We start from the raw sequence: 25,355 nt of genomic DNA on the forward strand, positions 1-25,355 counted from the left end.
GGGTTTTAAGAGCACGTTTGAAACTTTGGAGGTTAGGTATTAGTCTGATAGTCCAGGGCAGAGCATTCCATAGAATTGGTGCAGCTCTAGAGAAGTCTTGGAGACGCGAGTGGGAGGTCCGCACTAGGGTAGAGGTTAATCTAAGATCACTGGCGGATCTAAGAGCACGGGTTGGGCGATAGACTGAGATAAGAGAGGAGAGGTAGGGGGGTGCAGCATTATACAGAGCTTTATGGATGAGGGTTATTATTTTAAACTGTATTCGAAAGGAGACTGGCAGCCAGTGCAGCGACTGGCATGAACTGTAGGCATACATGGTCCCCTTATCAAACAAGCTGTGTTAGGCAGAATTTTGGGTTGTTTTCATGGCTTCCACATCAAACTTGTTAACTTTGTCACCACCCTGCTGTGTAATCCACAAAATATACTGGCAAACTTTTATCATTTACCGATATTATTTGAGCGCTTCTTGCTCACCTCCTTTGGTTCCTCTCTGCCACCCATTGGTTTTAAGCCTGAGTCCATTTGGGGTATGTTGCCAGGACACTCTCTAGCCTGCCGCTGCTGCCGCTGCCTCTGCATGCCGTCCCCTATAGTGTCAGGGTCAATTATTGGATGTTTTAGATGCTATCTAGCTTCATTCTGTCACTCTGTCATGGCCATGCTGTTGCCCATAATTTTGGCATAATGGTGCGTTTAAGCAGCCTCAGAGGCATCCATGCATGCTGCCCCTGCTGTTTCCTGTCCATTTTCGTGGTGTTTCCATCCTTTTCTGAGGTTTCCAGGTGTTTGGCCAAGCTTCACTGTGCAGAGCCTTGGTCCCCTTGAAAAATGCTCGAGTCTCCCATTGACTTCAATGGGGCTCGTTATTTGAGACGAGCACTCGAGCATCAGGAAAAGTTCGTCTCGAATAACGAGTACCCGAGCATTTTAGTGCTCGCTCATCTCTATGTAGCATTACAATAATATATTATCTTTATACTATGGATCACTACGATTACGGTGATACCTCATTTATATAGTTTTGTTTATATTTGTCCAATTTTATTGAAGGAAAACTAAAAAATTGCATTTGTTTTACTGTTGGCATTTTTATAGCGGCACAACTATAGTATTTTTTGGTTGACGGAGCTGGTTGTGAACTTATTTTTTGCGTGACAAGTTGTTCTTTTCAGTGGTAACATTTTGGTGCTTGTAACTTTTTTGGATCACTTTTTAGAACATTTTTTGTAAAGAAATTTGATAAAAAATGTAAATTTTTGGCAAGTTTTGGGGTTTTTTTTTTACCACGTTCACCGAGCGGGTCCAATTATGATTAGGATTTATTGTACAGATTGCATAGCAATACCAAATAAGTGGGTTTTTTTGTGATTGTGTTTTTTTTATACTTTATTACTTGTGTACAGGGAAATGTGGTGTTTTGGCGGAATTTCACTTTCCTTTATTATTTATTTTTCCTTTTTTTTTTACAGTTGCTGACATGTAAGCTTGCACAAGTGATCTTCTGATCACTTGTTCAAGCTCTTTTACAGGTTACATGTTGCGCCTGCCCTAGTGTCTTACAGCCGGGTCCTGCCAAAAGACAAGGACCCGGCATTCGGCGGAAGATCGCGCAGCTGCAGGCGGGGGTGGGGTGGTATTCTGATTCACTTTAAATGCCTCTAAAAATCTCCGATCGCGGTGTTAGAGGCAGATGTCGGCTATGATATATATGACACCCGCAGCTTCTGGCGCCGGCTCCTTTCAGTCCCAAAAATGCCAAAATATTCTCGCTCTCCATGTTAAAAAATCCCTAACTTTTCATTTTTCCGTGTACAGAGCTGTGTGAGGGCTTATTTTGCGTATAACAAATTTTACTTTCCAGTGATGTTATTTATTATTCCCTGCCATGTAGTGTGGAGTCAGAAAAAAATTCCAAATGTGAAAAAATTGAAAAAAAAATGCATGTGTGTCATGTACTTGTGGGCTCAGTTTTTACAACTTTCACTCTTCGCTCAAAATAACACCTCTACTTTATTCTTTGGTTTGGTGCGATCACAGTGATACCAAAATTTACACAGGTTTTATTGTGTTATAATACATTTTTAAAATTAAACGAATCGTTATTAGTCTCAGCCCACTTCACCTCTGGTGAGAAAGATTTGTGTCAAACACTTTCAGAACAGAAAATGTCATAACTTGGGAAAGAAAAGTATGAGCAGCACAAAGTATGCATCGTCTGTTTGTTTTCAAAGGGGGAATCACATATAATAATTTGGTAAAATCACTATAGCTTTACAGTTACACTTTAAGACAATCAATACAAAGCTTTATTGAATATTACAATGACAAAACACACAAAGTATAAAAAACACTACAAAGGATACAGTGTATAGTTGCACCCTGGAAAAGGCAAAGACGAGTACAATGCAGGAATATTTTGTGTCATCGTATTATTTAATAAAGCCTTGTATTGATGGTCTTGCATACTCTTTTTGGTCAGTTTTTGCATCGGTTTTTCTCTTGGGCATACATATTGTAACAATGAAGGAACTTCAGCACATTTGCAGGAAGAGATTCAGCTCATTATTTTAGTCACACAAAAAATTAGGCAAAGTTACAAACCTCATCAATAAGAATAAGAGGGTTTTCAGTTTTAGTCTTCTTTAGACACTGAATGATTTTTCCTGGCATTGCCCCAACATACGTTCTTCTGTAAAGATGTTGAGAAGCTTAATTTTAAACAGTAGAAGTGCTTTCATAAACTTCGACATACATAAAAGAAAAATTGTTAGAATCAATTCTACAATCATATGCTTAAAATACCAATAGTTCAGAATGAAGGACATCTGGGCAATAGGCAGAAGAGAAAAAGTTGATTGGCACTCACGTAATCCAATTAAAAATGTTGTGCAGCTTTATTCATCCAGAAATAGGTACAATACAGGTAAAAGCAAATGCAAGGATAGGATGGTGTGACAAGCTGCACAACATTTTTAATGGATTACGAGTGTCAATCAACTTTTTTTCTTCTGCCTATTACCCAGAGGTCCCTCATCTGATGTTTTATTTTCTTCTGCCTATTACCCAGATGTCCCTCATCTGATTTTTTTTTTCTTCTGCCTACTTCTACAGGAGTGAAAGACTTTCTCTTTGTCTATTAGCTACATCTGGGTAATAGTGACAGCAACATCAATTGGCATTGACCCTTCAAAATGTAATTCATTAGAGGACATACAAAAAAAAATTAGGTTGGTCAGTTTTCAGCAACTAAAGCTACATTCACATCACATTTTTGGATATCTTTTCTTATAAAGTACACAGGGGACCAAGGGCACCTAATACAAATTACATCCAAATTACTTCAAACTTCTTTTAAAACTTTAAGGACACCTGTCTGGGAGATTTGGGACAATAAACCACCCACGGATCCTTATGAACCGGTGGTTTGGGTACCAAATAATCCTTTAACCTCCTTTCTTCTAAAAGCAACATTTAAAGTTATGACAGTGGGCCAGAAAGGCTATGTCTGTGTTATGAGATGCCCCTCCATGCTGCAGATTCACAGACTGGTACATTCTAAAGGAGAACTTCTCCCTCTCACTGCTCAAAAGACTACAGGAAGTAAAGGGGGGAAAGTGAGACTGAGACATGCTGCTGCAGTGTAACAACAGCTTGTAAACCTACAGTACAGATGGCTGCTATAATACGGCCATAGCTCATAAGCATCATTTTACAAGTTGATTTTAGAAGGAAGAGGGCCATGGATAACAAATTTAAAAGAAATCACCAGTCACGGTGCCTGGATCTACCAGTAAGTGTCCCTGGTTTATCATACTTGACTTTGATGGTAGATTTCCATTAACTGATTTGCAAACTGTCTCATTCTTTATAATTTATAAAATTATTTAACTAACCCAGGTGTTTTTGAGCTTAATTATAAAAAATGTGGAAGTTGGAAAAAAAATTGTAAATATTTGCCACTTTTAAATTCAAAATCTTCTAAAGCAAAAAAAATAAATAAATGGTCACCAATTAACACCATTTCTCTGCTTTGATCTTCATGATCTTTTGTTTTAATACATTCTCTGCTTTGATCTACATGATCTTTTTAGAAACTGACATGTGCCACTAAAGCTTTGGGAAGCTTTAACAAATCCCATTTTGAGGTTACATTATGAAGTTAATAACTTTAGGGGTATTTTTTTCACCTTTTCAAGAAAATCACCAAAACAAGTTTTGAAGGGAGGCCAACTCAGCTTTCAAGTGACTTTAAGAGGCCTAAATAATATTAAAACACCAGAATTTAACTCATTATAGACCCTTACAGCCTTAACATACGTAAAACAACTTTAAAGAGAACCCGTCATGCAAAATAACCCCCCTAAACTAAATATATTTTCATAAACTGCCATTAGAGAGCATTGCCTCTATCCCTTCATTGTCCCTCTACATGCCTGTAAACCTAAGCAATGAGGTCCTAAAGCTGTATGCAAATGACCTGTGAAATGTCCAATGAAGCATTAGCATATTCAAGCTGTCCACTCTATTCATGAGTGGGAGGCACAGCCACACCCCCAGTGCATGACTGACAGCCTGTATAATGATGTGAGGCTGTATAATGATGTGCTTCCTGGTGCTGGTGGCCACGCCCCCTGCAGCCTGTGTGTGCATGTGTGTGTGTTTAGGAGAGATACAGCAGCTCCAGGCAGCCATGTTACAGCAGAACATGTCAGATTCATGTGTAGCTGATGTCTGTGTTTCTCACCTGTATATTAGGAGGATGCAGCATGTCAGCAGATGCAGCACAGATACCAGCAATACTTTACTATACATTACACACAGACATGAGCAGGGGGAGGAGAGGGGAGGGGTAACAGCGGTGACATCACTGCCTCTGACCATGTGACCAGCCTCATTTACATGATAAAAAATAGATGATTTTACAATGAATAATGTATGAAATAACTAGATAAAGGCTGGGATGGGATCCTTGTGAGCTGCTCCAACAGGTAGTAGTGACAGGACAAGTGACACAGACCTGATGACAGGTGTCCTTTAAAGAGGTTAACTGGAGGTTGAAGAACATGGCTGTTTTCTTCCAAATACAGTGCCACAGATGACCATGGTTTGTGCTATACAACTCGGTTCCACTCTTCTTTAAGCAGCCGAGTTGCAATACTGGTACAAACCATGGTCTGGGTGACAGAATTTTTGGTAAAAAAAAGCCACATTTTTCAACCATTTACGTTACAAAAAGATGGTCACAGGGATTTACATAAAATAGTGTGATTTATAATTTTTTTTTTGTTTGAAAAATACATTCATTTTGACCAAAAACAATTAAAATGGAAATTTGTCTTGAGTAGACCAATACTTCACAGCTTGTGGTAAACTTCTGAATGGGTACACAACAAGGCACTGAAGCAAAGGAGTGCAATTGCAGAGAGAATATGCATTGTCATATTGTACTGCCTTTACATTTTACCTTTTTGAGTTATGAGGGCTTATATTTTGCAGAATGGGATGTACATTACAGATCCTTAATATTGATGATATTTAATTAACTCTTTCTGACTAAAAAAAAAGAGGACCTTAAAATAAGGACCTTATTTTCACTATAGGCAGGTTTCAAAAGCCCATTACTGCTGCACTGCAAATATGCTTTCTGCTTCCTCTAAACATTTGCATTGCAATATAATTGTGTGTTATAACTCACCTTGCACCCTGACAAAAGCTTATGTTTAGATCTAAGGGTTGAACTTTGGTCAGCTCTTAGCCCCCAACTTTGTGCTCCTGTACAGCTCCCCTCACAGATGAAGAAGACCTTAATTTATATTTGGAAAGTTAAAGTTTCCCATTATTACTCCTGTTCCCTCCAGTGCAGCCCGCATGGCGCATTTGTGAACATACACTTTCATTTTCCACAACTACTTATTTATTAAGGGGTTGTTTTCTGCATAACAAATTGCACTTTGCAATGTCAGTGTTTAATATTCCATTTCATATATTGGAAACCAGAAAAAAATTCCAAACGCAATGGAATTGCTGCAAAAAATGCCATCATTTCTGCCATTTTCTTGTGAGTTTCGTTTTAACAGCTTTCACTGGGCACCCCAAATGACATGCCTTCTTTTATTCTTTGGGTTGGTACAATTGAAGGGATACTACATTTATATAGGTTGCAATGTGCTTTAACCTGTTAGCACTCTGCATCCGATATATCGGACAACGAGCGCTATAACTTTGCGTTCAATTTATTGGATGCAGGAACTTCCTGCACCTGTGATGCCATTGCAGGGCAGATCAGCGGGATGGGTAGAGATCACTGGAGTACACCTTCCCTAAGACATCACAGGGACCAGGGGAGGGGGGGGAATGCTAGTACTTCTGGAAGCAAGGCCGCACATATTGTACCAGGGCAGGACTTTCCAGAAGAAGTTCCCCAAACTGCCAGCAAGAGAAGGAAACAAAAAAGGTGCAGGGTGTGCTCCAAAGAGTCTTTTACCAGTGTGAGACATGTCCCAATAATCCTCGATTTTGTATGACAAATTGTTTTCGGATTTATCACACGCCTGCTGGATATAATTTATTAATTTCCTTGATTTACTCTCAACAGCTTATACATCATGCCACACCTTCCATTCTGAGTCCTGCCGTGTGCGCAGCCTGTAGATTATTGCCACATATGAGGTATTGCCATACCTCACGATGGTTATTGGGGTGTTTGTCTCCAGTAGCAAAAGCTGGGCACCTGATGACATAATGTATATTTTTTTACTATGCACTAACCATTATGCATTAGCATTGAGGTCCCCTGTGGGGTTAAAATGCTCACTACAACTCTAGATTAATTCAAGGAGGGTTGTAGTTTCCAAATAGGGTCAGTTCTCAGGGGTTTCTACTATACTGGTCCCTAAAAGCATCTACAAATAAATGGCATATTTGAGAAACTGCAATGCAATTTTTACTCTGCACCATTCAATTTGTATTACATTTTAGCCAGGATCTTAGGGGTTAAAATGCTCATATAATCCTAAATAAATTATTTGAGGGGTGTCCTTTCCTAAAATGGTGTCACTTCTTGAGGGTTTCTATTGAACTGGTACAGGGGTGAACCAAGCCTTTCTGCTGCCTAAGGCAAGCTATAAAGAGACCCCCCGATATATGTAATATATCAGGGAGTGTCAGAACCAGATCATATCGGTTTGGTATAAAAATAAACCAATGCAAAATACATACAGCCTACCGTCATGTAGTATAAAATGCATACAGCGTACCGCCATGTAGTATAAAATGCATACAGCGTACCGACATGTAGTATAAAATGCATACAGCGTGCTGCCATGTAGTATAAAATGCATACAGCGTGCCACTATGTAGTATAAAATGCATACAGCGTGCCACCACTTAGTATAAAATGCATACAGTGTGCCCCCATGTACTATAAAATGCATATAGAGTACAGCCATGTAGTATAAAATGCATACAGCATACCGTCATGTAGTATAAAATAGATACAGCATACCGCCAAGTAGTATAAAATGCACACAGCGTGCCGCCATGTAGTATAAAATGCATACAGCATACCGTCATGTAGTATAAAATAGATACAGCATACCGCCAAGTAGTATAAAATGCACACAGCATGCCGCCATATAGTATAAAATGCATACAGTGCGCACCACATAGTATAAAATGCATACAGTGTGCCTCCATGTACTATAAAATGCATATAGTGTACAGCCAAGTAGTATAAAAATGCATACAGCATACCGCCATGTAGTATAAAATAAATACAGCCTGAGGCGAGATTCTCAACACGCCTCATGGTTTGGGTGCCCTTGAGGTACCAGTTCAGGGGCGCACCTGCGCCCCTGAACTGGTACCTCAAGGGCACCCAAACATGAAGTCAAGTGAAAAAGGTTCTTCAAAAGCTAAAATTTTGCTTCTTCCCTACTGAGCCCTGCTGCTTTCCCATCCTATAGATTATTGTCACATATGGGGTATTGCCATAACCGGGATAACATACACAATGATTTTTGATGTGTTTGTCCCTAGTGGTACGAGTTTAGCAAAATGCATTGGTACTAACATGGCATACTTGAAAAAAAAAAATGTATGGTTCACTTTGTATTACATTTTGGCTAGAGATGTCACTTCTCTAAGGTTTCTATTGTAATGGTATCTCAGGGGCTCTGTGAACACAACATGGCACTCAAAATCCAAGCTTGTGAAAACGGAGCTCCAAAAGCTAAATTTTGCTCCTTCCCTTCTCAGCTATGTGCCTAGCCTGTCGATTATTGCCACAAAACATGTGATGTTGCCGTACTCGGGACAACCCGCAGAATGATATTTGGGGTATTTGTCTAGAGTGGCTTGAGTTGGGCATATATTTGGCACTGAAATGCCATATTTGTGAAAAAAAATGCAATTTTTACACAGAACCATGTCAATTGTATTAAATTTTGACCAGTACCCCGGGGGTTAAAATGCTAACCCCCCCACCCCAATCCCTAAAAACATCCTGTGAGGCATATAGTTTCCATTCCATCCTCATATCATCTTTGGGGGTTTTCTATTGTACTGGTACTTTATGCACTCTTTAAGTACGTCACAAAACCGGCCTACCAAAAACCCAATAACATTAACTTCGTTCTGGACATCACTGTGCGGCAAAACAACAGTTCACACCAAAAATTTCTAGTACATTAGTCTTTATAAGGCACTTCCAAACTATTAAGGTAAGACCTGAGGCTTGCACAGAGACAGGTCGTCACTGCGTGATGCGTCACTAGAACCGGCTACCACATTACCCAAATTAAACATAACTGGTGTCAAATGATTGTGCTGGTTTATGCTACCATGCTGCAGCAAATTCAACCTGCTTTGCGGCAGGCGCTGGTGAAAACCGGCTATCAGTGGGTCCACTACCCCTGATTCCTGACACAAGGCCATTGCAAGGGAGATGGAGTGTCCTTTACTATATATGTTTACTATATATGTTTCTATTCTCAACCGGACCCTCCATTGGCTTCACTCATGCTGGAAATTACTAAATTTCCCTACAAGTACAGAAAGTTCATAGGACATACTGTGTAGACTGCCAAATTGCTGATGGCTAGATCATGGAAATCTCCTCCAGGAAACCCTGGATCAACACGTGTACGAGAAAACGCTAGGTCTCAGAAAGCAAACTCTTTCCACTTTCTACTCATCATGGCAAGACCAGTGAAGGAATGCCTCTTCTCAAGTTCTGAGATACAACTTAAAACTGTTTAAGCTTCCTTTGCCAGACCTTTAGTCTAATGTACAAGAAATCTTTAAGATGGGCTTTGACAATTGTGAATTGAGTGGACCATTGATTGACATAGTATTGGTGCCTACTTCTTCCCCATAATTACATGTTAACTACCATTGTTCTGACATAGTCTAACAAATTGTGTATGTGTTTACTCAAAAAAATTGTAATAAATTGAATCTTTGTATGAAAAATTTTCATATGAATGTACCTCTTGGACACAATAAAAAAAAAAACAACTCTCAGCTTTTCCTGAAGTGGGCAATATCCGTCAGCTCCATAGAGATGAATGGAGCAGAATGGTCATGAGCAACCCCCAATCAGCAAGTTAGGCCCTATCCAGTGTATAGGGCCTAATTTGATTTGTGAGAAAACCCCTTTAAGAGGGCTAACCTTACTTATTTAAGTGTTTATTGGCTACAGTTTCCCTGCATCTATTTGGGTAATGGTGTGTCACGTTGGAGTCGCAGCATACACAGCAAGCCATAGACGCGTGATGAGGCGCCATTACCCCCCAAAATAATTGCCATGCGTAAAGTTACGCTTGGCAATTATTCCCTGTAGCGCGCAGGCTGAGCGGTTCGGCGCACGCTGCAAAAGAGGTAAGTGTCTGTAGCGCAATCACAGCGCGCGCCGGGTCGCTCAGCGGGACACGTGACACAGTGATCTGTGTCAGCAGCGCTCCGGAGCGAGAGCGCAGGCCCCGGGAGATCTGTGGACAGAGGGGCTGCTGCTCCCTGTCCTGCTCCATCTCCCTACCTGCATTTATGTGATCCCGACGGGACTTAAGGCCGGGTGAGTGTGTGCAGTGTTCTGTGTGAGTGTAGTGTAGTGTGTGTGTGTGTGCGCCGTGTGAGTGTAGTGTAGTGTGTGTGCGCCGTGTGAGTGTAGTGTAGTGTGTGTGCGCCGTGTGAGTGTAGTGTAGTGTGTGTGCGCCGTGTGAGTGTAGTGTAGTGTGTGTGCGCCGTGTGAGTGTAGTGTAGTGTGTGTGCGCCGTGTGAGTGTAGTGTAGTGTGTGTGTGCCGTGTGAGTGTAGTGTAGTGTGTGTGTGCCGTGTGAGTGTAGTGTAGTGTGTGTGTGCCGTGTGAGTGTAGTGTGTGTGTGTGTGTGTGCTGTGTGAGTGTAGTGTGTGTGTGTGTGCCGTGTGAGTGTAGTGTGTGTGTGTGTGCTGTGTGAGTGTAGTGTGTGTGTGTGCTGTGTGAGTGTAGTGTGTGTGTGTGCTGTGTGAGTGTAGTGTGTGTGTGTGTGTGTGCTGTGTGAGTGTAGTGTGTGTGTGTGTGTGTGTGTGTGCCGTGTGAGTGTAGTGTGTGTGTGTGTGTGTGTGCCGTGTGAGTGTAGTGTGTGTGTGTGTGTGTGCCGTGTGAGTGTAGTGTGTGTGTGTGTGTGTGTGCTGTGTGAGTGTAGTGTGTGTGTGTGTGTGCTGTGTGAGTGTAGTGTGTGTGTGTGTGTGTGTGCTGTGTGAGTGTAGTGTGTGTGTGTGTGTGCTGTGTGAGTGTAGTGTGTGTGTGTGCTGTGTGAGTGTAGTGTGTGTGTGTGCTGTGTGAGTGTAGTGTGTGTGTGTGTGTGTGCTGTGTGAGTGTAGTGTGTGTGTGTGTGTGTGCTGTGTGAGTGTAGTGTGTGTGTGTGTGCTGTGTGAGTGTAGTGTGTGTGTGTGCTGTGTGAGTGTAGTGTGTGTGTGTGTGTGTGCGTGTAGTGTGTGTGTGTGTGTGTGCTGTGTGAGTGTAGTGTGTGTGTGTGTGTGCTGTGTGAGTGTAGTGTGTGTGTGTGTGTGCTGTGTGAGTGTAGTGTGTGTGTGTGTGTGTGCTGTGTGAGTGTAGTGTGTGTGTGTGTGTGTGCTGTGTGAGTGTAGTGTGTGTGTGTGCTGTGTGAGTGTAGTGTGTGTGTGTGTGTGTGCTGTGTGAGTGTAGTGTGTGTGTGTGTGTGCTGTGTGAGTGTAGTGTGTGTGTGTGTGTGCTGTGTGAGTGTAGTGTGTGTGTGTGTGTGTGCTGTGTGAGTGTAGTGTGTGTGTGTGTGTGTGCTGTGTGAGTGTAGTGTGTGTGTGTGTGTGTGCTGTGTGAGTGTAGTGTGTGTGTGTGTGCTGTGTGAGTGTAGTGTGTGTGTGTGCTGTGTGAGTGTAGTGTGTGTGTGTGTGTGTGCTGTGTGAGTGTAGTGTGTGTGTGTGTGCTGTGTGAGTGTAGTGTGTGTGTGTGTGTGCTGTGTGAGTGTAGTGTGTGTGTGTGTGTGTGCTGTGTGAGTGTAGTGTGTGTGTGTGTGTGTGCCGTGTGAGTGTAGTGTGTGTGTGTGTGTGTGCCGTGTGAGTGTAGTGTGTGTGTGTGTGTGTGTGCCGTGTGAGTGTAGTGTGTGTGTGTGTGTGTGCTGTGTGAGTGTAGTGTGTGTGTGTGTGCTGTGTGAGTGTAGTGTGTGTGTGTGTGTGTGCTGTGTGAGTGTAGTGTGTGTGTGTGTGTGTGCTGTGTGAGTGTAGTGTGTGTGTGTGTGTGTGCTGTGTGAGTGTAGTGTGTGTGTGTGTGTGTGTGTGTGCCGTGTGAGTGTAGTGTGTGTGTGTGTGTGTGCCGTGTGAGTGTAGTGTGTGTGTGTGTGTGTGCTGTGTGAGTGTAGTGTGTGTGTGTGTGTGCTGTGTGAGTGTAGTGTGTGTGTGTGTGTGCTGTGTGAGTGTAGTGTGTGTGTGTGTGTGCTGTGTGAGTGTAGTGTGTGTGTGTGTGTGCTGTGTGAGTGTAGTGTGTGTGTGTGTGTGTGCTGTGTGAGTGTAGTGTGTGTGTGTGTGCTGTGTGAGTGTAGTGTGTGTGTGTGCTGTGTGAGTGTAGTGTGTGTGTGTGTGTGTGCTGTGTGAGTGTAGTGTGTGTGTGTGTGCTGTGTGAGTGTAGTGTGTGTGTGTGTGTGCTGTGTGAGTGTAGTGTGTGTGTGTGTGTGCTGTGTGAGTGTAGTGTGTGTGTGTGCTGTGTGAGTGTAGTGTGTGTGTGTGTGTGTGCTGTGTGAGTGTAGTGTGTGTGTGTGTGTGTGCCGTGTGAGTGTAGTGTGTGTGTGTGTGTGTGCCGTGTGAGTGTAGTGTGTGTGTGTGTGTGTGCTGTGTGAGTGTAGTGTGTGTGTGTGTGCTGTGTGAGTGTAGTGTGTGTGTGTGTGTGTGCTGTGTGAGTGTAGTGTGTGTGTGTGTGTGCTGTGTGAGTGTAGTGTGTGTGTGTGTGTGCTGTGTGAGTGTAGTGTGTGTGTGTGTGTGTGTGCTGTGTGAGTGTAGTGTGTGTGTGTGTGTGTGTGCTGTGTGAGTGTAGTGTGTGTGTGTGCTGTGTGAGTGTAGTGTGTGTGTGTGTGTGTGCTGTGTGAGTGTAGTGTGTGTGTGTGCTGTGTGAGTGTAGTGTGTGTGTGTGTGTGTGCTGTGTGAGTGTAGTGTGTGTGTGTGTGTGCTGTGTGAGTGTAGTGTGTGTGTGTGTGCTGTGTGAGTGTAGTGTGTGTGTGTGTGTGTGTGTGCTGTGTGAGTGTGCTGTGTGAGTGTAGTGTGTGTGTGTGCTGTGTGAGTGTAGTGTGTGTGTGTGTGTGCTGTGTGAGTGTAGTGTGTGTGTGTGCTGTGTGAGTGTAGTGTGTGTGTGTGCTGTGTGAGTGTAGTGTGTGTGTGTGCTGTGTGAGTGTAGTGTGTGTGTGTGCTGTGTGAGTGTAGTGTGTGTGTGTGCTGTGTGAGTGTAGTGTGTGTGTGTGCTGTGTGAGTGTAGTGTGTGTGTGTGCTGTGTGAGTGTAGTGTTTGTGTGTGTGTGTGTGTGCTGTGTGAGTGTAGTGTTTGTGTGTGTGTGTGTGTGCTGTGTGAGTGTAGTGTTTGTGTGTGTGTGTGTGCTGTGTGAGTGTAGTGTGTGTGTGCGTGTGTGCGCTGTGTGAGTGTAGTGTGTGTGTGTGTGTGTGCGCTGTGTGAGTGTAGTGTGTGTGTGTGTGTGTGCGCTGTGTGAGTGTAGTGTGTGTGTGTGTGTGTGTGCGCTGTGTGAGTGTAGTGTGTGTGTGTGTGTGTGCTGTGTGAGTGTAGTGTGTGTGTGTGTGCTGTGTGAGTGTAGTGTGTGTGTGTGTGCTGTGTGAGTGTAGTGTGTGTGTGTGTGCTGTGTGAGTGTAGTGTGTGTGTGCTGTGTGAGTGTAGTGTGTGTGTGTGTGCTGTGTGAGTGTAGTGTGTGTGTGTGTGCTGTGTGAGTGTAGTGTGTGTGTGTGTGCTGTGTGAGTGTAGTGTGTGTGTGTGTGCTGTGTGAGTGTAGTGTGTGTGTGTGTGCTGTGTGAGTGTAGTGTGTGTGTGTGTGCTGTGTGAGTGTAGTGTGTGTGTGTGTGCTGTGTGAGTGTAGTGTGTGTGTGTGTGCTGTGTGAGTGTAGTGTGTGTGTGTGTGCTGTGTGAGTGTAGTGTGTGTGTGTGCTGTGTGAGTGTAGTGTGTGTGTGTGCTTTGTGAGTGTAGTGTGTGTGTGTGCTTTGTGAGTGTAGTGTGTAGTGTAGTGTGTTGTGTGTGCTGTGTGCGTGTAGTGTGTGTGCTGTGTGCGTGTAGTGTGTGTGCTGTGTGAGTGTAGTGTGTGTGCCGTGTGCGTGCCGTGTGAGTGTAGTGTGTGTGCCGTGTGAGTGTAGTGTGTGTGCCGTGTGAGTGTAGTGTGTGTGCCGTGTGTGTGTAGTGTGTGTGCCGTGTGAGTGTAGTGTGTGTGCCGTGCGAGTGTAGTGTGTGTGCCGTGCGAGTGTAGTGTGTGTGCCGTGCGAGTGTAGTGTGTGTGCCGTGCGAGTGTAGTGTGTGTGCCGTGCGAGTGTAGTGTGTGTGCCGTGCGAGTGTAGTGTGTGTGCCGTGCGAGTGTAGTGTGTGTGCCGTGCGAGTGTAGTGTGTGTGCCGTGCGAGTGTAGTGTGTGTGCCGTGCGAGTGTAGTGTGTGTGCCGTGCGAGTGTAGTGTGTGTGCCGTGCGAGTGTAGTGTGTGTGCCGTGCGAGTGTAGTGTGTGTGCCGTGCGAGTGTAGTGTGTGTGCCGTGCGAGTGTAGTGTGTGTGCCGTGCGAGTGCCGTGTGTGTGCCGTGTGCGTGCCGTGTGAGTGTAGTGTGTGTGCCGCGCGAGTGTAGTGTGCGTGCCGCGTGAGTGTAGTGTGCGCGCCGTGTGAGTGTAGTGTGCGCGCCGTGTGAGTGTAGTGTGCGCGCCGTGTGAGTGTAGTGTGTGCGTCGTGTGAGTGTAGTGTGTGTGCGCCGTGTGAGTGTAGTGTGTGCGTCGTGTGAGTGTAGTGTGTGTGCGCCGTGTGAGTGTAGTGTAGTGTGTGTGCGTCGTGTGAGTGTAGTGTGTGTGCGCCGTGTGAGTGTAGTGTAGTGTGAGTGTGCGCCGTGTGAGTGTAGTGTGAGTGTGCGCCGTGTGAGTGTAGTGTAGTGTGAGTGTGCGCCGTGTGAGTGTAGTGTAGTGTAGTGTGCGCCGTGTGAGTGTCGTGTAGTGTGCGCCGTGTGAGTGTAGTGTAGTGTGTGTGCGCCGTGTGAGTGTAGTGTAGTGTGTGTGCGTCGTGTGAGTGTAGTGTAGTGTGTGTGCGCCGTGTGAGTGTAGTGTAGTGTGTGTGCGTCGTGTGAGTGTAGTGTAGTGTGTGTGCGCCGTGTGAGTGTAGTGTAGTGTGAGTGTGCGCCGTGTGAGTGTAGTGTAGTGTGAGTGTGCGCCGTGTGAGTGTAGTGTAGTGTGAGTGTGCGCCGTGTGAGTGTAGTGTAGTGTGAGTGTGCGCCGTGTGAGTGTAGTGTAGTGTGCTGTGTGAGTGTAGTGTGTGTGCCGTGTGAGTGTAGTGTGTGTGCCGTGTGCGTGTAGTGTGTGTGCCGTGTGAGTGTAGTGTGTGTGCCGTGTGAGTGTAGTGTGTGTGCCGTGTGAGTGTAGTGTGTGTGCCGTGTGTGTGTAGTGTGTGTGCCGTGTGAGTGTAGTGTGTGTGCCGTGTGTGTGTAGTGTGTGTGCCGTGTGTGTGTAGTGTGTGTGCCGTGTGAGTGTAGTGTGTGTGCCGTGCGAGTGTAGTGTGTGTGCCGTGCGAGTGTAGTGTGTGTGCCGTGCGAGTGTAGTGTGTGTGCCGTGCGAGTGTAGTGTGTGTGCCGTGCGAGTGTAGTGTGTGTGCCGTGCGAGTGTAGTGTGTGTGCCGCGTGAGTGTAGTGTGCGCGCCGTGTGAGTGTAGTGTGCGCGCCGTGTGAGTGTAGTGTGCGCGCCGTGTGAGTGTAGTGTGTGCGTCGTGTGAGTGTAGTGTGTGTGCGCCGTGTGAGTGTAGTGTAGTGTGTGTGCGTCGTGTGAGTGTAGTGTGTGTGCGCCGTGTGAGTGTAGTGTAGTGTGAGTGTGCGCCGTGTGAGTGTAGTGTAGTGTGAGTGTGCGCCGTGTGAGTGTAGTGTAGTGTGAGTGTGCGCCGTGTGAGTGTAGTGTAGTGTGAGTGTGCGCCGTGTGAGTGTAGTGTAGTGTGAGTGTGCGCCGTGTGAGTGTAGTGTAGTGTGCGCCGTGTGAGTGTCGTGTAGTGTGCGCCGTGTGAGTGTAGTGTAGTGTGTGTGCGCCGTGTGAGTGTAGTGTAGTGTAGTGTGTGTGCGCCGTGTGAGTGTAGTGTAGTGTGAGTGTGCGCCGTGTGAGTGTAGTGTAGTGTGCGCCGTGTGAGTGTAGTGTAGTGTGAGTGTGCGCCGTGTGAGTGTAGTGTAGTGTGAGTGTGCGCCGTGTGAGTGTAGTGTAGTGTGAGTGTGCGCCGTGTGAGTGTAGTGTAGTGTGAGTGTGCGCCGTGTGAGTGTAGTGTAGTGTGCGCCGTGTGAGTGTCGTGTAGTGTGCGCTGTGTATTACCGAAATAATACTCCTCAAAAATGGTGAGAGGAGTATTTTTACCCTTCTGGAAAAATGTTAGTGCGACCTCTGGGCACACATAAAGCAGTCAGAATGAGGAGCCTTGTCAGGCAATCCATTACCCGCTATCAAAATTGAGCGACTGGAGTGCATACCAATATAATTTGTACAAAATCTGCTTCCATGGAGCCATATCTAGGGCATGCTGTGTATGTGTGTTTATTCTGAGCTTGTGGGAATTATTTGTTTTCATCGAGCTCCAGCATGCTATACCCTTTGTATAATGAGATATGTTGAAATCGATCTTTTACTTAAAGTTATACTTGAAGAACTTCTAACAAATAATGGCACTTTTAAGGTTTCAACCATATCCAATCTCCCTCCCCCCATGCCTTAAGCCTTATGTTTTTACCCTGGTTTCCCTTCCTGTTGTCTACTTGTGTAACGCCTTAAAATTGTTTCTCTTGTCCTTTTGTCAACCTGGCTGCAATTTTACCATGAGGACTACGTGTTCCCTGTTGGACAGAAACATGATCCTGGAGATGTCACATATTAAGGACCCTTTAGCCCTTTTCATATGATAGGTTACAAGAATGTATTTATAGAGTTCTTTGGTCTGGTTATTGTCTGTTTTATGTGTAAATGTATACTTGTTGCCACTTTTACAAGCACTTTTATACTGATTGCAATAAATATCTTTGTAAAACCAATTTAAACAATTTGCAACAAAAAAAAGGTTTATCTGGAAAATATACGGTGGGGCTGTGAACAATTATACCCATATTGCAAATCCCTTGACAACATTCTTACATCGGCATTCCCAGGTCCTTGACCGCAAAAATTGCCCTGCTTAATTACCCTCCCTATAGATTGAAAAGTCCACTCTGGTCTTAGTTACTGCTAGCTGCCAAATTACTAATCCCCCTACAATGGAAATCAACAGATCCACCTTATATCCACCAATGGGCAGAAAGAGTCACAATTGTGTAGGTTAGAAGAACACAACACTTTCAAATTATGCACTCACAGTTTTTACATAACCTGATGTACTGATTTCCTTATTAGCAAATGGATCCTAACACCAATGCTCTCCCTGATAGCCTTGTCGCTTTCCCAGGATCGTCAAACCTGTGTAATATCTCTTTAGGGTTTTTTCATTGTGTGCTTAATTACGCAATTTGACTGTAAAACATAAAACCAATTTAAAAAAAAAAAAATATATATATATACACACATTATATATATATATATATATATATATATATATATATATACACATATATATATATACACATACATATGGTCCAGGGGTCCCCAAACTTTTTACATAGGGGGCCATTCACTGTCCCCCTCAGACCGTTGGAGGACCGGACTAAAGTCTAAAAATAAATAGCGGTACATGTGACCGCATCCATAATACACTGGCACCCCCCTCAATTAATTATTTAATATACTGCACCCCCTTGTGAACTATTTTATATATTGGCCCAATTAATTAATTAATTAATTAATATACTGGGACCTCTCTTCATTAATTATTGAATATGCCTCCCCCCCATTAATTACTAAACTGCCCCTCATAATTAATTATTTCCTATGCTGCCCCTCATAATTAATTATTTCCTATGCTGCCTCTCATAATTATTTCCTATGCTGCCCCTCATAATTAATTATTTCCTATGCTGCCCCTCATAATTAATTATTTACTAAGCTGCCCCTTATAATTATTTCCTATGCTGCCCCTCATAATTAATTATTTACTAAGCTGCCCCTTGTAATTAATTATTTCCTATGCTGCCCCTTATAATTAATTATTTCCTATTCTACCCCTCGTAATTAATTATTTCCTAAGCTGCCCCTTATAATTAATTATTTCTTATTCTGCCCCTCATAACTAACTATTGGCCCCCAGTCGCCACAATCTTTTTACTGCCCTTTTTAATAAAAAACATAAAAACCCTGTACTCACCTAAGTCTTCCATCTTCTTGCCGCGTCCGGACAGGAAGGGGTGCGCGGCCGCGTGATGACGTCATCGCGCGGCCGCACAGCCTAGTTCATGGAGCGATGTGCGCTGGGGTTGTATTCCGGCCACATCGCTCCAGTAATAGTTTTTGGCCGCACCGAGCACTATACAGTGACGGGCAGGAGCTTCCTGTCCGGACGGACGGAGGCTCCTGCCCGACTGTTGCATGCCACGAGGGCCCGGCGCTGGCGCGCCAAGTGTCGGGGGCCGTAGTTTGGGGAACCCTGATATAGTCACAGTGTGATGACATCATACAAAAGGTAAACAATAAAAATACAATTGATCGTGCTTCATCAATCCATATTACAATAGTTATATGCATTAATAAGTGCATTAGTGAGGTCCTTATATAATCATAATAAAGTAATACTGTGTTACCGATTCAATTTTAGATCCAATCAGTATAATATCTCACCTGCATGGGAGTCTCCTTTGAGAAATCAATACAAGCGCTAGTCGCGTCTCAACACTGCGACTGCGCATGTCCGTGACGTGTAGTGGAGAGCAGATCTAAAGTGCGCATGTCACCCATGCGCATAACAGATTTGGGCTGCTGTCAGCGCCATCTTGAAAAAGGGAGATACGACTTAATTCTTTGTACAACGGCGCCTGCGTGGATCACCTCTATGTGTCCACGATCGCCATATTGGGTAAGGGAAAGATGTAGTGGCGGAGTGCCTATTTACAGTTTAAGGAAAAGGTAGTGATCGTATATGATAATGTAAATATACACAATAGAGAGTGCACGCGAGCCTCAGAAAGGTGGTGCCCTTAGGTATAGCTATTAGAGCACCTAAAAGGGTAACACCCCGACCCCAAAGTATGGGCTATGTAGCTGAGTCCAAATGAACATGTCCCAAAATAATGTGGGTAGCAATACAACGGTTGCAGCAAGCTGCCCACCGTGTAAGTATGTAGAATTGCACTATACTGTGATGAAAATGAACCCATATTCACGACAGATGTGTGGTCTCCCCCACTAATGGACAATTAAAAAAGTGAGCCCTAGAGGTCGGAATGCACCAACTAATAGAAGCGTATAGCTTCACTAGTCCATAAAGAATAAATCCATATATTTTCAAGTCTAAATCCTAATGAATGAGCATCGACTGTAAGTAAGACTATGTAATCTATAGAGCTATGTTAAATGATCTGCTGCTCCAATACATACGTCACAAAAAAGGAAGAAAAAAATAGATAATAAATAATAACAATTCTTTATTAGTTTCATATATACAAAAATAATAAATTTTTTTTAGTTGAGACCAAAGGAGGGATCCACATGCGGTGTACAGCATAATGTGAAGGTGCAGTAGTGTAATGGTGAATAACGTGATCTTGGAGAAAAAAAAAGAAGAAGAACATTGTTAGAATCATAGAGACACCATAACCTATACGGAAGACGACAAAAAGCAAGGATGTAAGTAGCACAGTAAGGCAAACCTGTCACTTTAAAAAATTCCACTTGTCTTAAAGTCAACATTAAGCCCATTGGGTTTTAATGTATTTAGTTTGAAAATCCATTCCAATTCACGTCTTTTCAACAATTTCATCCTATCCCCTCCTCTCCTCAGGGGCGGAATCCTGTCAATAAGACGAAATCTGAGTTGTCCCTCTCTATGCTTACATTCATGAAAATGTTTGGGGACAGGGAGGTCTTTTCTACCAACCCTAATGGTGTAACGGTGCTGGTTGATTCGAGTTTTAAAATCGATAGTGGTTTCACCGATGTACCACAGGTTACACGGGCATTGCAACAAATAAATACCGTGATCAGAGTCACACGTAAGGTAATGTTTGATCTCATAGGTGACGTTAGTCACTGGATGGGTAAATCTGTTTCCCTTTAGCATCATTGTGCAATTTTCCTTTAACTGTAAATAGGCTCTCCGTCACTACATCTTTCCCTTACCCAATATGGCGATTGTGGACACAGAGGTGATCCACGCAGGCGCCGTTGTACAAATAATTAGGTCGCACTGTTGAGACGCGACTAGAGCTTGTTTTGATTTCTCAAAGGAGACTCCCACGCAGGTGAGATATTATACTGTTTGGATCTAAAATTGAATTGGTAACACAGTATTACTTTATTATGATTATATAAGGACCTCACTAATGCACTTTTTAATACACTGTCCTATAACTATTGTAATATTGATTGACGAAGCATGATCAATTGTATTTTTATTGTTTACCTTTTGTATGATGTCATCACACTGTGACTATATATACCTGTATGTAATCAGACACACATTGCTTGACAAAGACTGAACACAGCCGAAACGTTGCGGAAGGTGGAATAAACACCAAGTTTGTTTCGCACAACTTTGGAGTACTGCCGTTTTTCTTTATTGAATATCCATTGGACTCTGACTGGTGAGAGTTAAGGATAGCACCCATTACCATCATTTACTGGGACTGCAGGAGATTGTCTTGACCATGTCTACATGCCTAAATGCACTGAGTTGCCGCCATGTGATTGGCTGATTAGAAATTAAGTGTTAACGAGCAGTTGGACAGGTGTACCTAATAAAGTGGCCGGTGAGTGTATAATTGAAAAGAAAAAAGAAAGCTGAGCTGGTCCCTTCAAAATTCCAAAAGGTCAAATAATAGGGCTTTTTGAGGGGGTTGACTATTCTTACCTACAGGAAAGAATGATTTACCATGATCACAGATAAGCATTTGTTACAGTAAAAGCAGTAAGCGCTATGGAACTCACTTCACTGTAATGGTTAATAGCTTGTCTATGTTTTTACTTGTATGTAAAAATATACAAGTTGATGCAAAATAGATTCTTAATTGTCCCTGTGCTCCATGCTGCCAATTATAACTTTCTTTTCTAGTTGATCCCAGCGTGTCCAGACTAGTGAAGGACAGCGCCAGGATCTAGGTGAAGAGGAGTGAAGGTGAGTATCTGTAGCCAGACTTAACTCAAAGACTTAACTCAAAGACTTAACTCAAAGACTTAACTCAAAGACTTAACTCAAAGACTTAACTCAAAGACTTAACTCAAAGACTTAACTCAAAGACTTAACTCAAAGACTTAACTTACCTGTGCCCCTTAATCTCAGCAACGTCAGTCATTCCACCTACACTGAACCGAAAATACTCCCTGTTCAAAGCATGGGCAATAGAGCGAGCAATACTTGTTTTTCCTACTCCTGGAGGACCATAAAAACAGAGGATCTTCCCCTGTGTACTTCCTCTCAGCTGACTCACAGCTATGAATTCCTGGGGGGAAAAAAAATTGCATTATAGCCCAAGCAAACAAAACATTTAAATAGTCAAAAGTTTGTTTATTAACCCCTTAAGGATGCAGCCATTTTGAAGCTTAAGGCTCAGCCCGATTTTTTGGATTCGGACATGCGTTGCTTTATATGGTTATAACTTTTGAACACCATTACTTATGAAAGCGATTCTGAGATTGTGTTTTCCTCACATGTTGTACTTCATTTTAGTGGTAAAATTTGGCTGATAAGTTTTGCGTTTATTTACAAAAAAAAAGAAAAACTTATGAATTTTTGGAAAAATTTGCCATTTTTGAAATTCAAAATCATTGCGTTTTCAGGCAGATAGATTTACCACCTAAATGAATTGCTGAATATCATTTTTCATATGTCTACTTTACATTTTCATCATTTTTGAAATGTCTGGAGAATTTATTTTGATGTTACGCGGCTTACAAATTGAATATCGCTTTTCCAGATTTTCAGAATTGACTATTTTGGGGATAAATACCGTTTTGAATGAAATTTTAGATATTTAGCATCAAACCCCCTATATAACCAATCCATTTTCAAATCTGCACCCCTCAAGCTATCAGAAACATCTTTTACGAAGATTGTTAACCCCTTGAGCTCTTCATAGTAATTGAATCAAAATGGAGGTGAAATTTAGAATGGTCAAATTGTGCCGGTTATACGTTAATTTAGCCCTAAAATTTACACATTTACAAAAGATAAAAAGAGAAAACCCACCATATAATTTGTTCTATAATTTCTCCTGAGTACAGAGACCCCCCACATGTGGCCGTGACTTGTTTTATGGGCGCACAGCAAGGCGCAGAAGGGAAGGAGCGACCTGCAGCTGCCAGGATTTAAGTTTCCTCATTGGCCCCTTTTGTAGGCTATACAATTTTTGCTTTTTCGTTATTGGGGCCATGTGATGACATTTTTTGTTGCGGGATGAGATGCTTTTTCCAGTGTTACCATTTTGGGGCTGGTATCCCCTAATGTTGAAAATTTAGGAACTTTTTTTGAGGGCAGGAGTAGAAAAGCATCAATTCTATACTGGATTTTTTTTACTTTTTTTTTGGTGTTCACTGTTTAGCCTAATAATCATGTTATCTTTATTTTATAGGTCGATACGATTATAGGGATACCATACATGAATATTTATGTCAAATAAAACCCTAATTTTGGGAAAAATCTATCATTTTTGTATTTCCGTCTTCTAAGTGGCATAACATTGTTACTTTTTTGGCTATGGAGCTGGTTGATTGCTTGTTTTTTTTGCGGGACATGTTGTACCGTGCACCAGTATATATTGTGTTATGATTTAGACTTTTTTTTAATATATGTCTCTTTATATGTTTTGGGGCTTTTGGGCATTTTTATTGATTTCTTTATTTTTTATTGAATAACTTTTAATGAATAACTAACTTTTTCACTTCTTCCACCATGGGACATGAACAAGCAATCATCTGATAATACTCTGCAATATTCATGTATTGCAGAGAATAAGCAGTGTCAGCCCATGCACATGCATAGACGCAATCTTACCGGCAGTTCTTGTAAGCAACACTAGGGTCCAGATCGGACCCCAGTGATGCCACAGCAACGATCGTGGCCCCCCGAAAACGGTTCGGGGGGGGGGGGGGAATCGTGGTGGAACAACCCCCCAGATGCATGTTAGATGCCAAGGTCGCGCTGACCGCGGCATTTAACTGGTTAAGTGGGCTCCGATCGCGGGTGTTACACTGGGGTGCTGGCTATATGTTACAGCTGACACCCAGTGTTTCCCGATGCCAGTTTGGCTCAGATCTTGAGCTAAACCGGCATCGGCTCAGCGTCTGATATATCAGACTCTGAGCACTAAGTCACCGCGCTCAGCGTCCAATATATCGGACGTTGAGCGCCAAGAGGTTAAACATATGATGTGGAATTACTGGCAAAGTTTCTTCATCCAAAAAAGGAGACTGTTTTCCAACAACTATTTCCAAAAATAGTATGTGACAGCAACCTTAAGTGTTTCAGGCCCTTAGTCATGGCTAATGTAATATAAAAAAAGTAAATAAAATCCAACTGAGCTGAGATTAGTGCAGCAAAATGGTAAAGACTAAACATATTTAAAAACCCTTCCCTCCAAGGCCCTTTTTCAATTTTTCGTTCTCATCTTTTACAAAATCTATAATTTCTAAATAATTTAGATATCTAAAATATATAATGCATTTGCGCCATGTTCCTGTGGGAAAGGATTTTAAGGCTTTAACTGTGCACCCCAAATGACATGTCTTCTTTATTCTTTGGGTAGTTACAATCCTAGGGATTCTAAACCAATACAGGTTTTAATGGGTTTAAAAAAAATTCAAACCTTCTATACAAAAAAATCTTAATTTCACAATTTTTTGCAAGATGAGACAACATTCTAATTGCTACCATTTTGAGGACCGTATGTTCTTTTGATTACTTTTTATATGTTGCAAAATGGCGCAAAAGTGGCATTACGGACATTTGGGCGCTATATTCCATTATGGGGTGAAACTTATATTTTGATTGGTCAGGCATTTTGGGAAGTGGCAATATCTAAAATGTTTATGATTTTGACTTTTTTTTTTTTTTAGATTTTACATCAATTCTAGGGAAAGGGTACGTGATTTAATAATTTTTTTTTTTAGTATTTTCCTTGATGCTACCATATACTGCTATACTACAGTATGGCAGTATATGGGGATTTTACTGATCACTTATTGCACCCTATCACATCTTCATTTATTTTTATTATCCTTTTTAATCTTCACTTTACTCATTGGCTCACCTTGCACATATTTACATAGCAGCACTGGCACTTTACAGTGCACATTTAGTGTTTAGACAGTCTCAGCTGACATACTATACCTCATATTGCGCTGCGCCTCTCACATCGATATCATGAGCTGTCAGCCATCCCAGAAAGAATGTACCACCACAGATTAACACACATGCCGACATGGACGTGTCACAACTGTGGATCAGCTCCAATCAGCATACAAAGGTATTTTTATGGGGACACTGCACTTGTCGGGCTCCCCTGAGGAAGCCGCGGTTCGCGGCGATACGCATGGGGAGCTTTTCGGCCCCGTCTCCACTCACCGCCCAGGCCTCATGGTAATTATTATTTGTCCTCACTTATAGCAGGTCCAGCATCATCCTCCTTCCACTTGAGTAGGGATTGTAGCACATTTACTACCTTGCCCTTCACCTTTGAACGTGGCATGTTGGTGCCAGAAGGGCTGGTCTGAGTATTTCAGAAACTGCTGATCTACTGGGATTTTCACGCACAACCATCTCTAGGGTTTACAGAGAATGGTTCTAAAAAGAAAAAACATCCAGTGAGCGGCAGTTCTGTGGGCGGAAATGTCTTGTTGATGCTAGAGGTCAGAGGAGAATAGGCAGACTGGTTTGAGCTGATAGAAAGGCAACAGTGACTCAAATCACCAACCAAAGCTGCCGCCATCTTTCCGAGGATCGCCGCTCCCCGTGACGGCATCGGGGAGCGGCGATCCGTCGTCATGGTAGCTTCGGGTCTCACGAAGACCCGAAGCTACTTCGGGTTAACCCATTCATTACACTATGCTATCAGCACATTGTAATGTATGAGGAGTAAAATCCCCATATACTGCCATACTGTAGTATGGCAGTTTTTGGTAGGATCGATCAGACAACCTAGGGTTAAAGTACCTTAGGGATTGTGAAAAATAGTAAAAATAAAAGTAAAAAAAAGTTTTTTAAAAAATTATAATAAAAAAACCTAAAAATTCAAATCACCCCCCTTTCCCTAGAACTGATATAAATATAAATAAACAGTAAAAATCATAAACACATTAGGTATCGCCGCGTCCGAAAATTCCTGATCTATCAAAATATAATAACGGTTTTTCACTGCGTTTAACCCCGTAACGGAAAATCGCATCCAAAGTCAAAACTGGCACTTTTTTGCCATTTAAAAAAAAATTAAAAATTCTATAAAAAGTGATCAAAAGGTCGTACAGTCCTAAAAATAATATCATTGAAAACATCATCAAAAGTCGCAAAAGATGACA

The 25,355-nt window shown here is 42.7% G+C and overlaps 1 protein-coding gene across 3 annotated transcripts in view; it reads right to left on the reverse strand.

The window, feature by feature from the left end:
• LONP1 (lon peptidase 1, mitochondrial) overlaps nt 1-25,355 on the reverse strand; it is a 562,611-nt gene that overhangs the window by 196,538 nt on the left and 340,718 nt on the right. For all 3 annotated transcript variants that reach the window (XM_072113845.1, XM_072113844.1, XM_072113842.1), the window contains exons 10-11: nt 21,108-21,286; nt 2,605-2,692 (exon numbers count right to left, since the gene is read on the reverse strand). In XM_072113845.1, the coding sequence (XP_071969946.1) occupies nt 2,605-2,692; nt 21,108-21,286 (267 nt within the window). The remainder of the gene's footprint in view (nt 1-2,604; nt 2,693-21,107; nt 21,287-25,355) is intronic.

The sequence above is a fragment of the Engystomops pustulosus genome, chromosome 1 (genome assembly GCF_040894005.1).
Source record: "Engystomops pustulosus chromosome 1, aEngPut4.maternal, whole genome shotgun sequence".
Taxonomy (NCBI): Eukaryota; Metazoa; Chordata; class Amphibia; order Anura; family Leptodactylidae; genus Engystomops; species Engystomops pustulosus.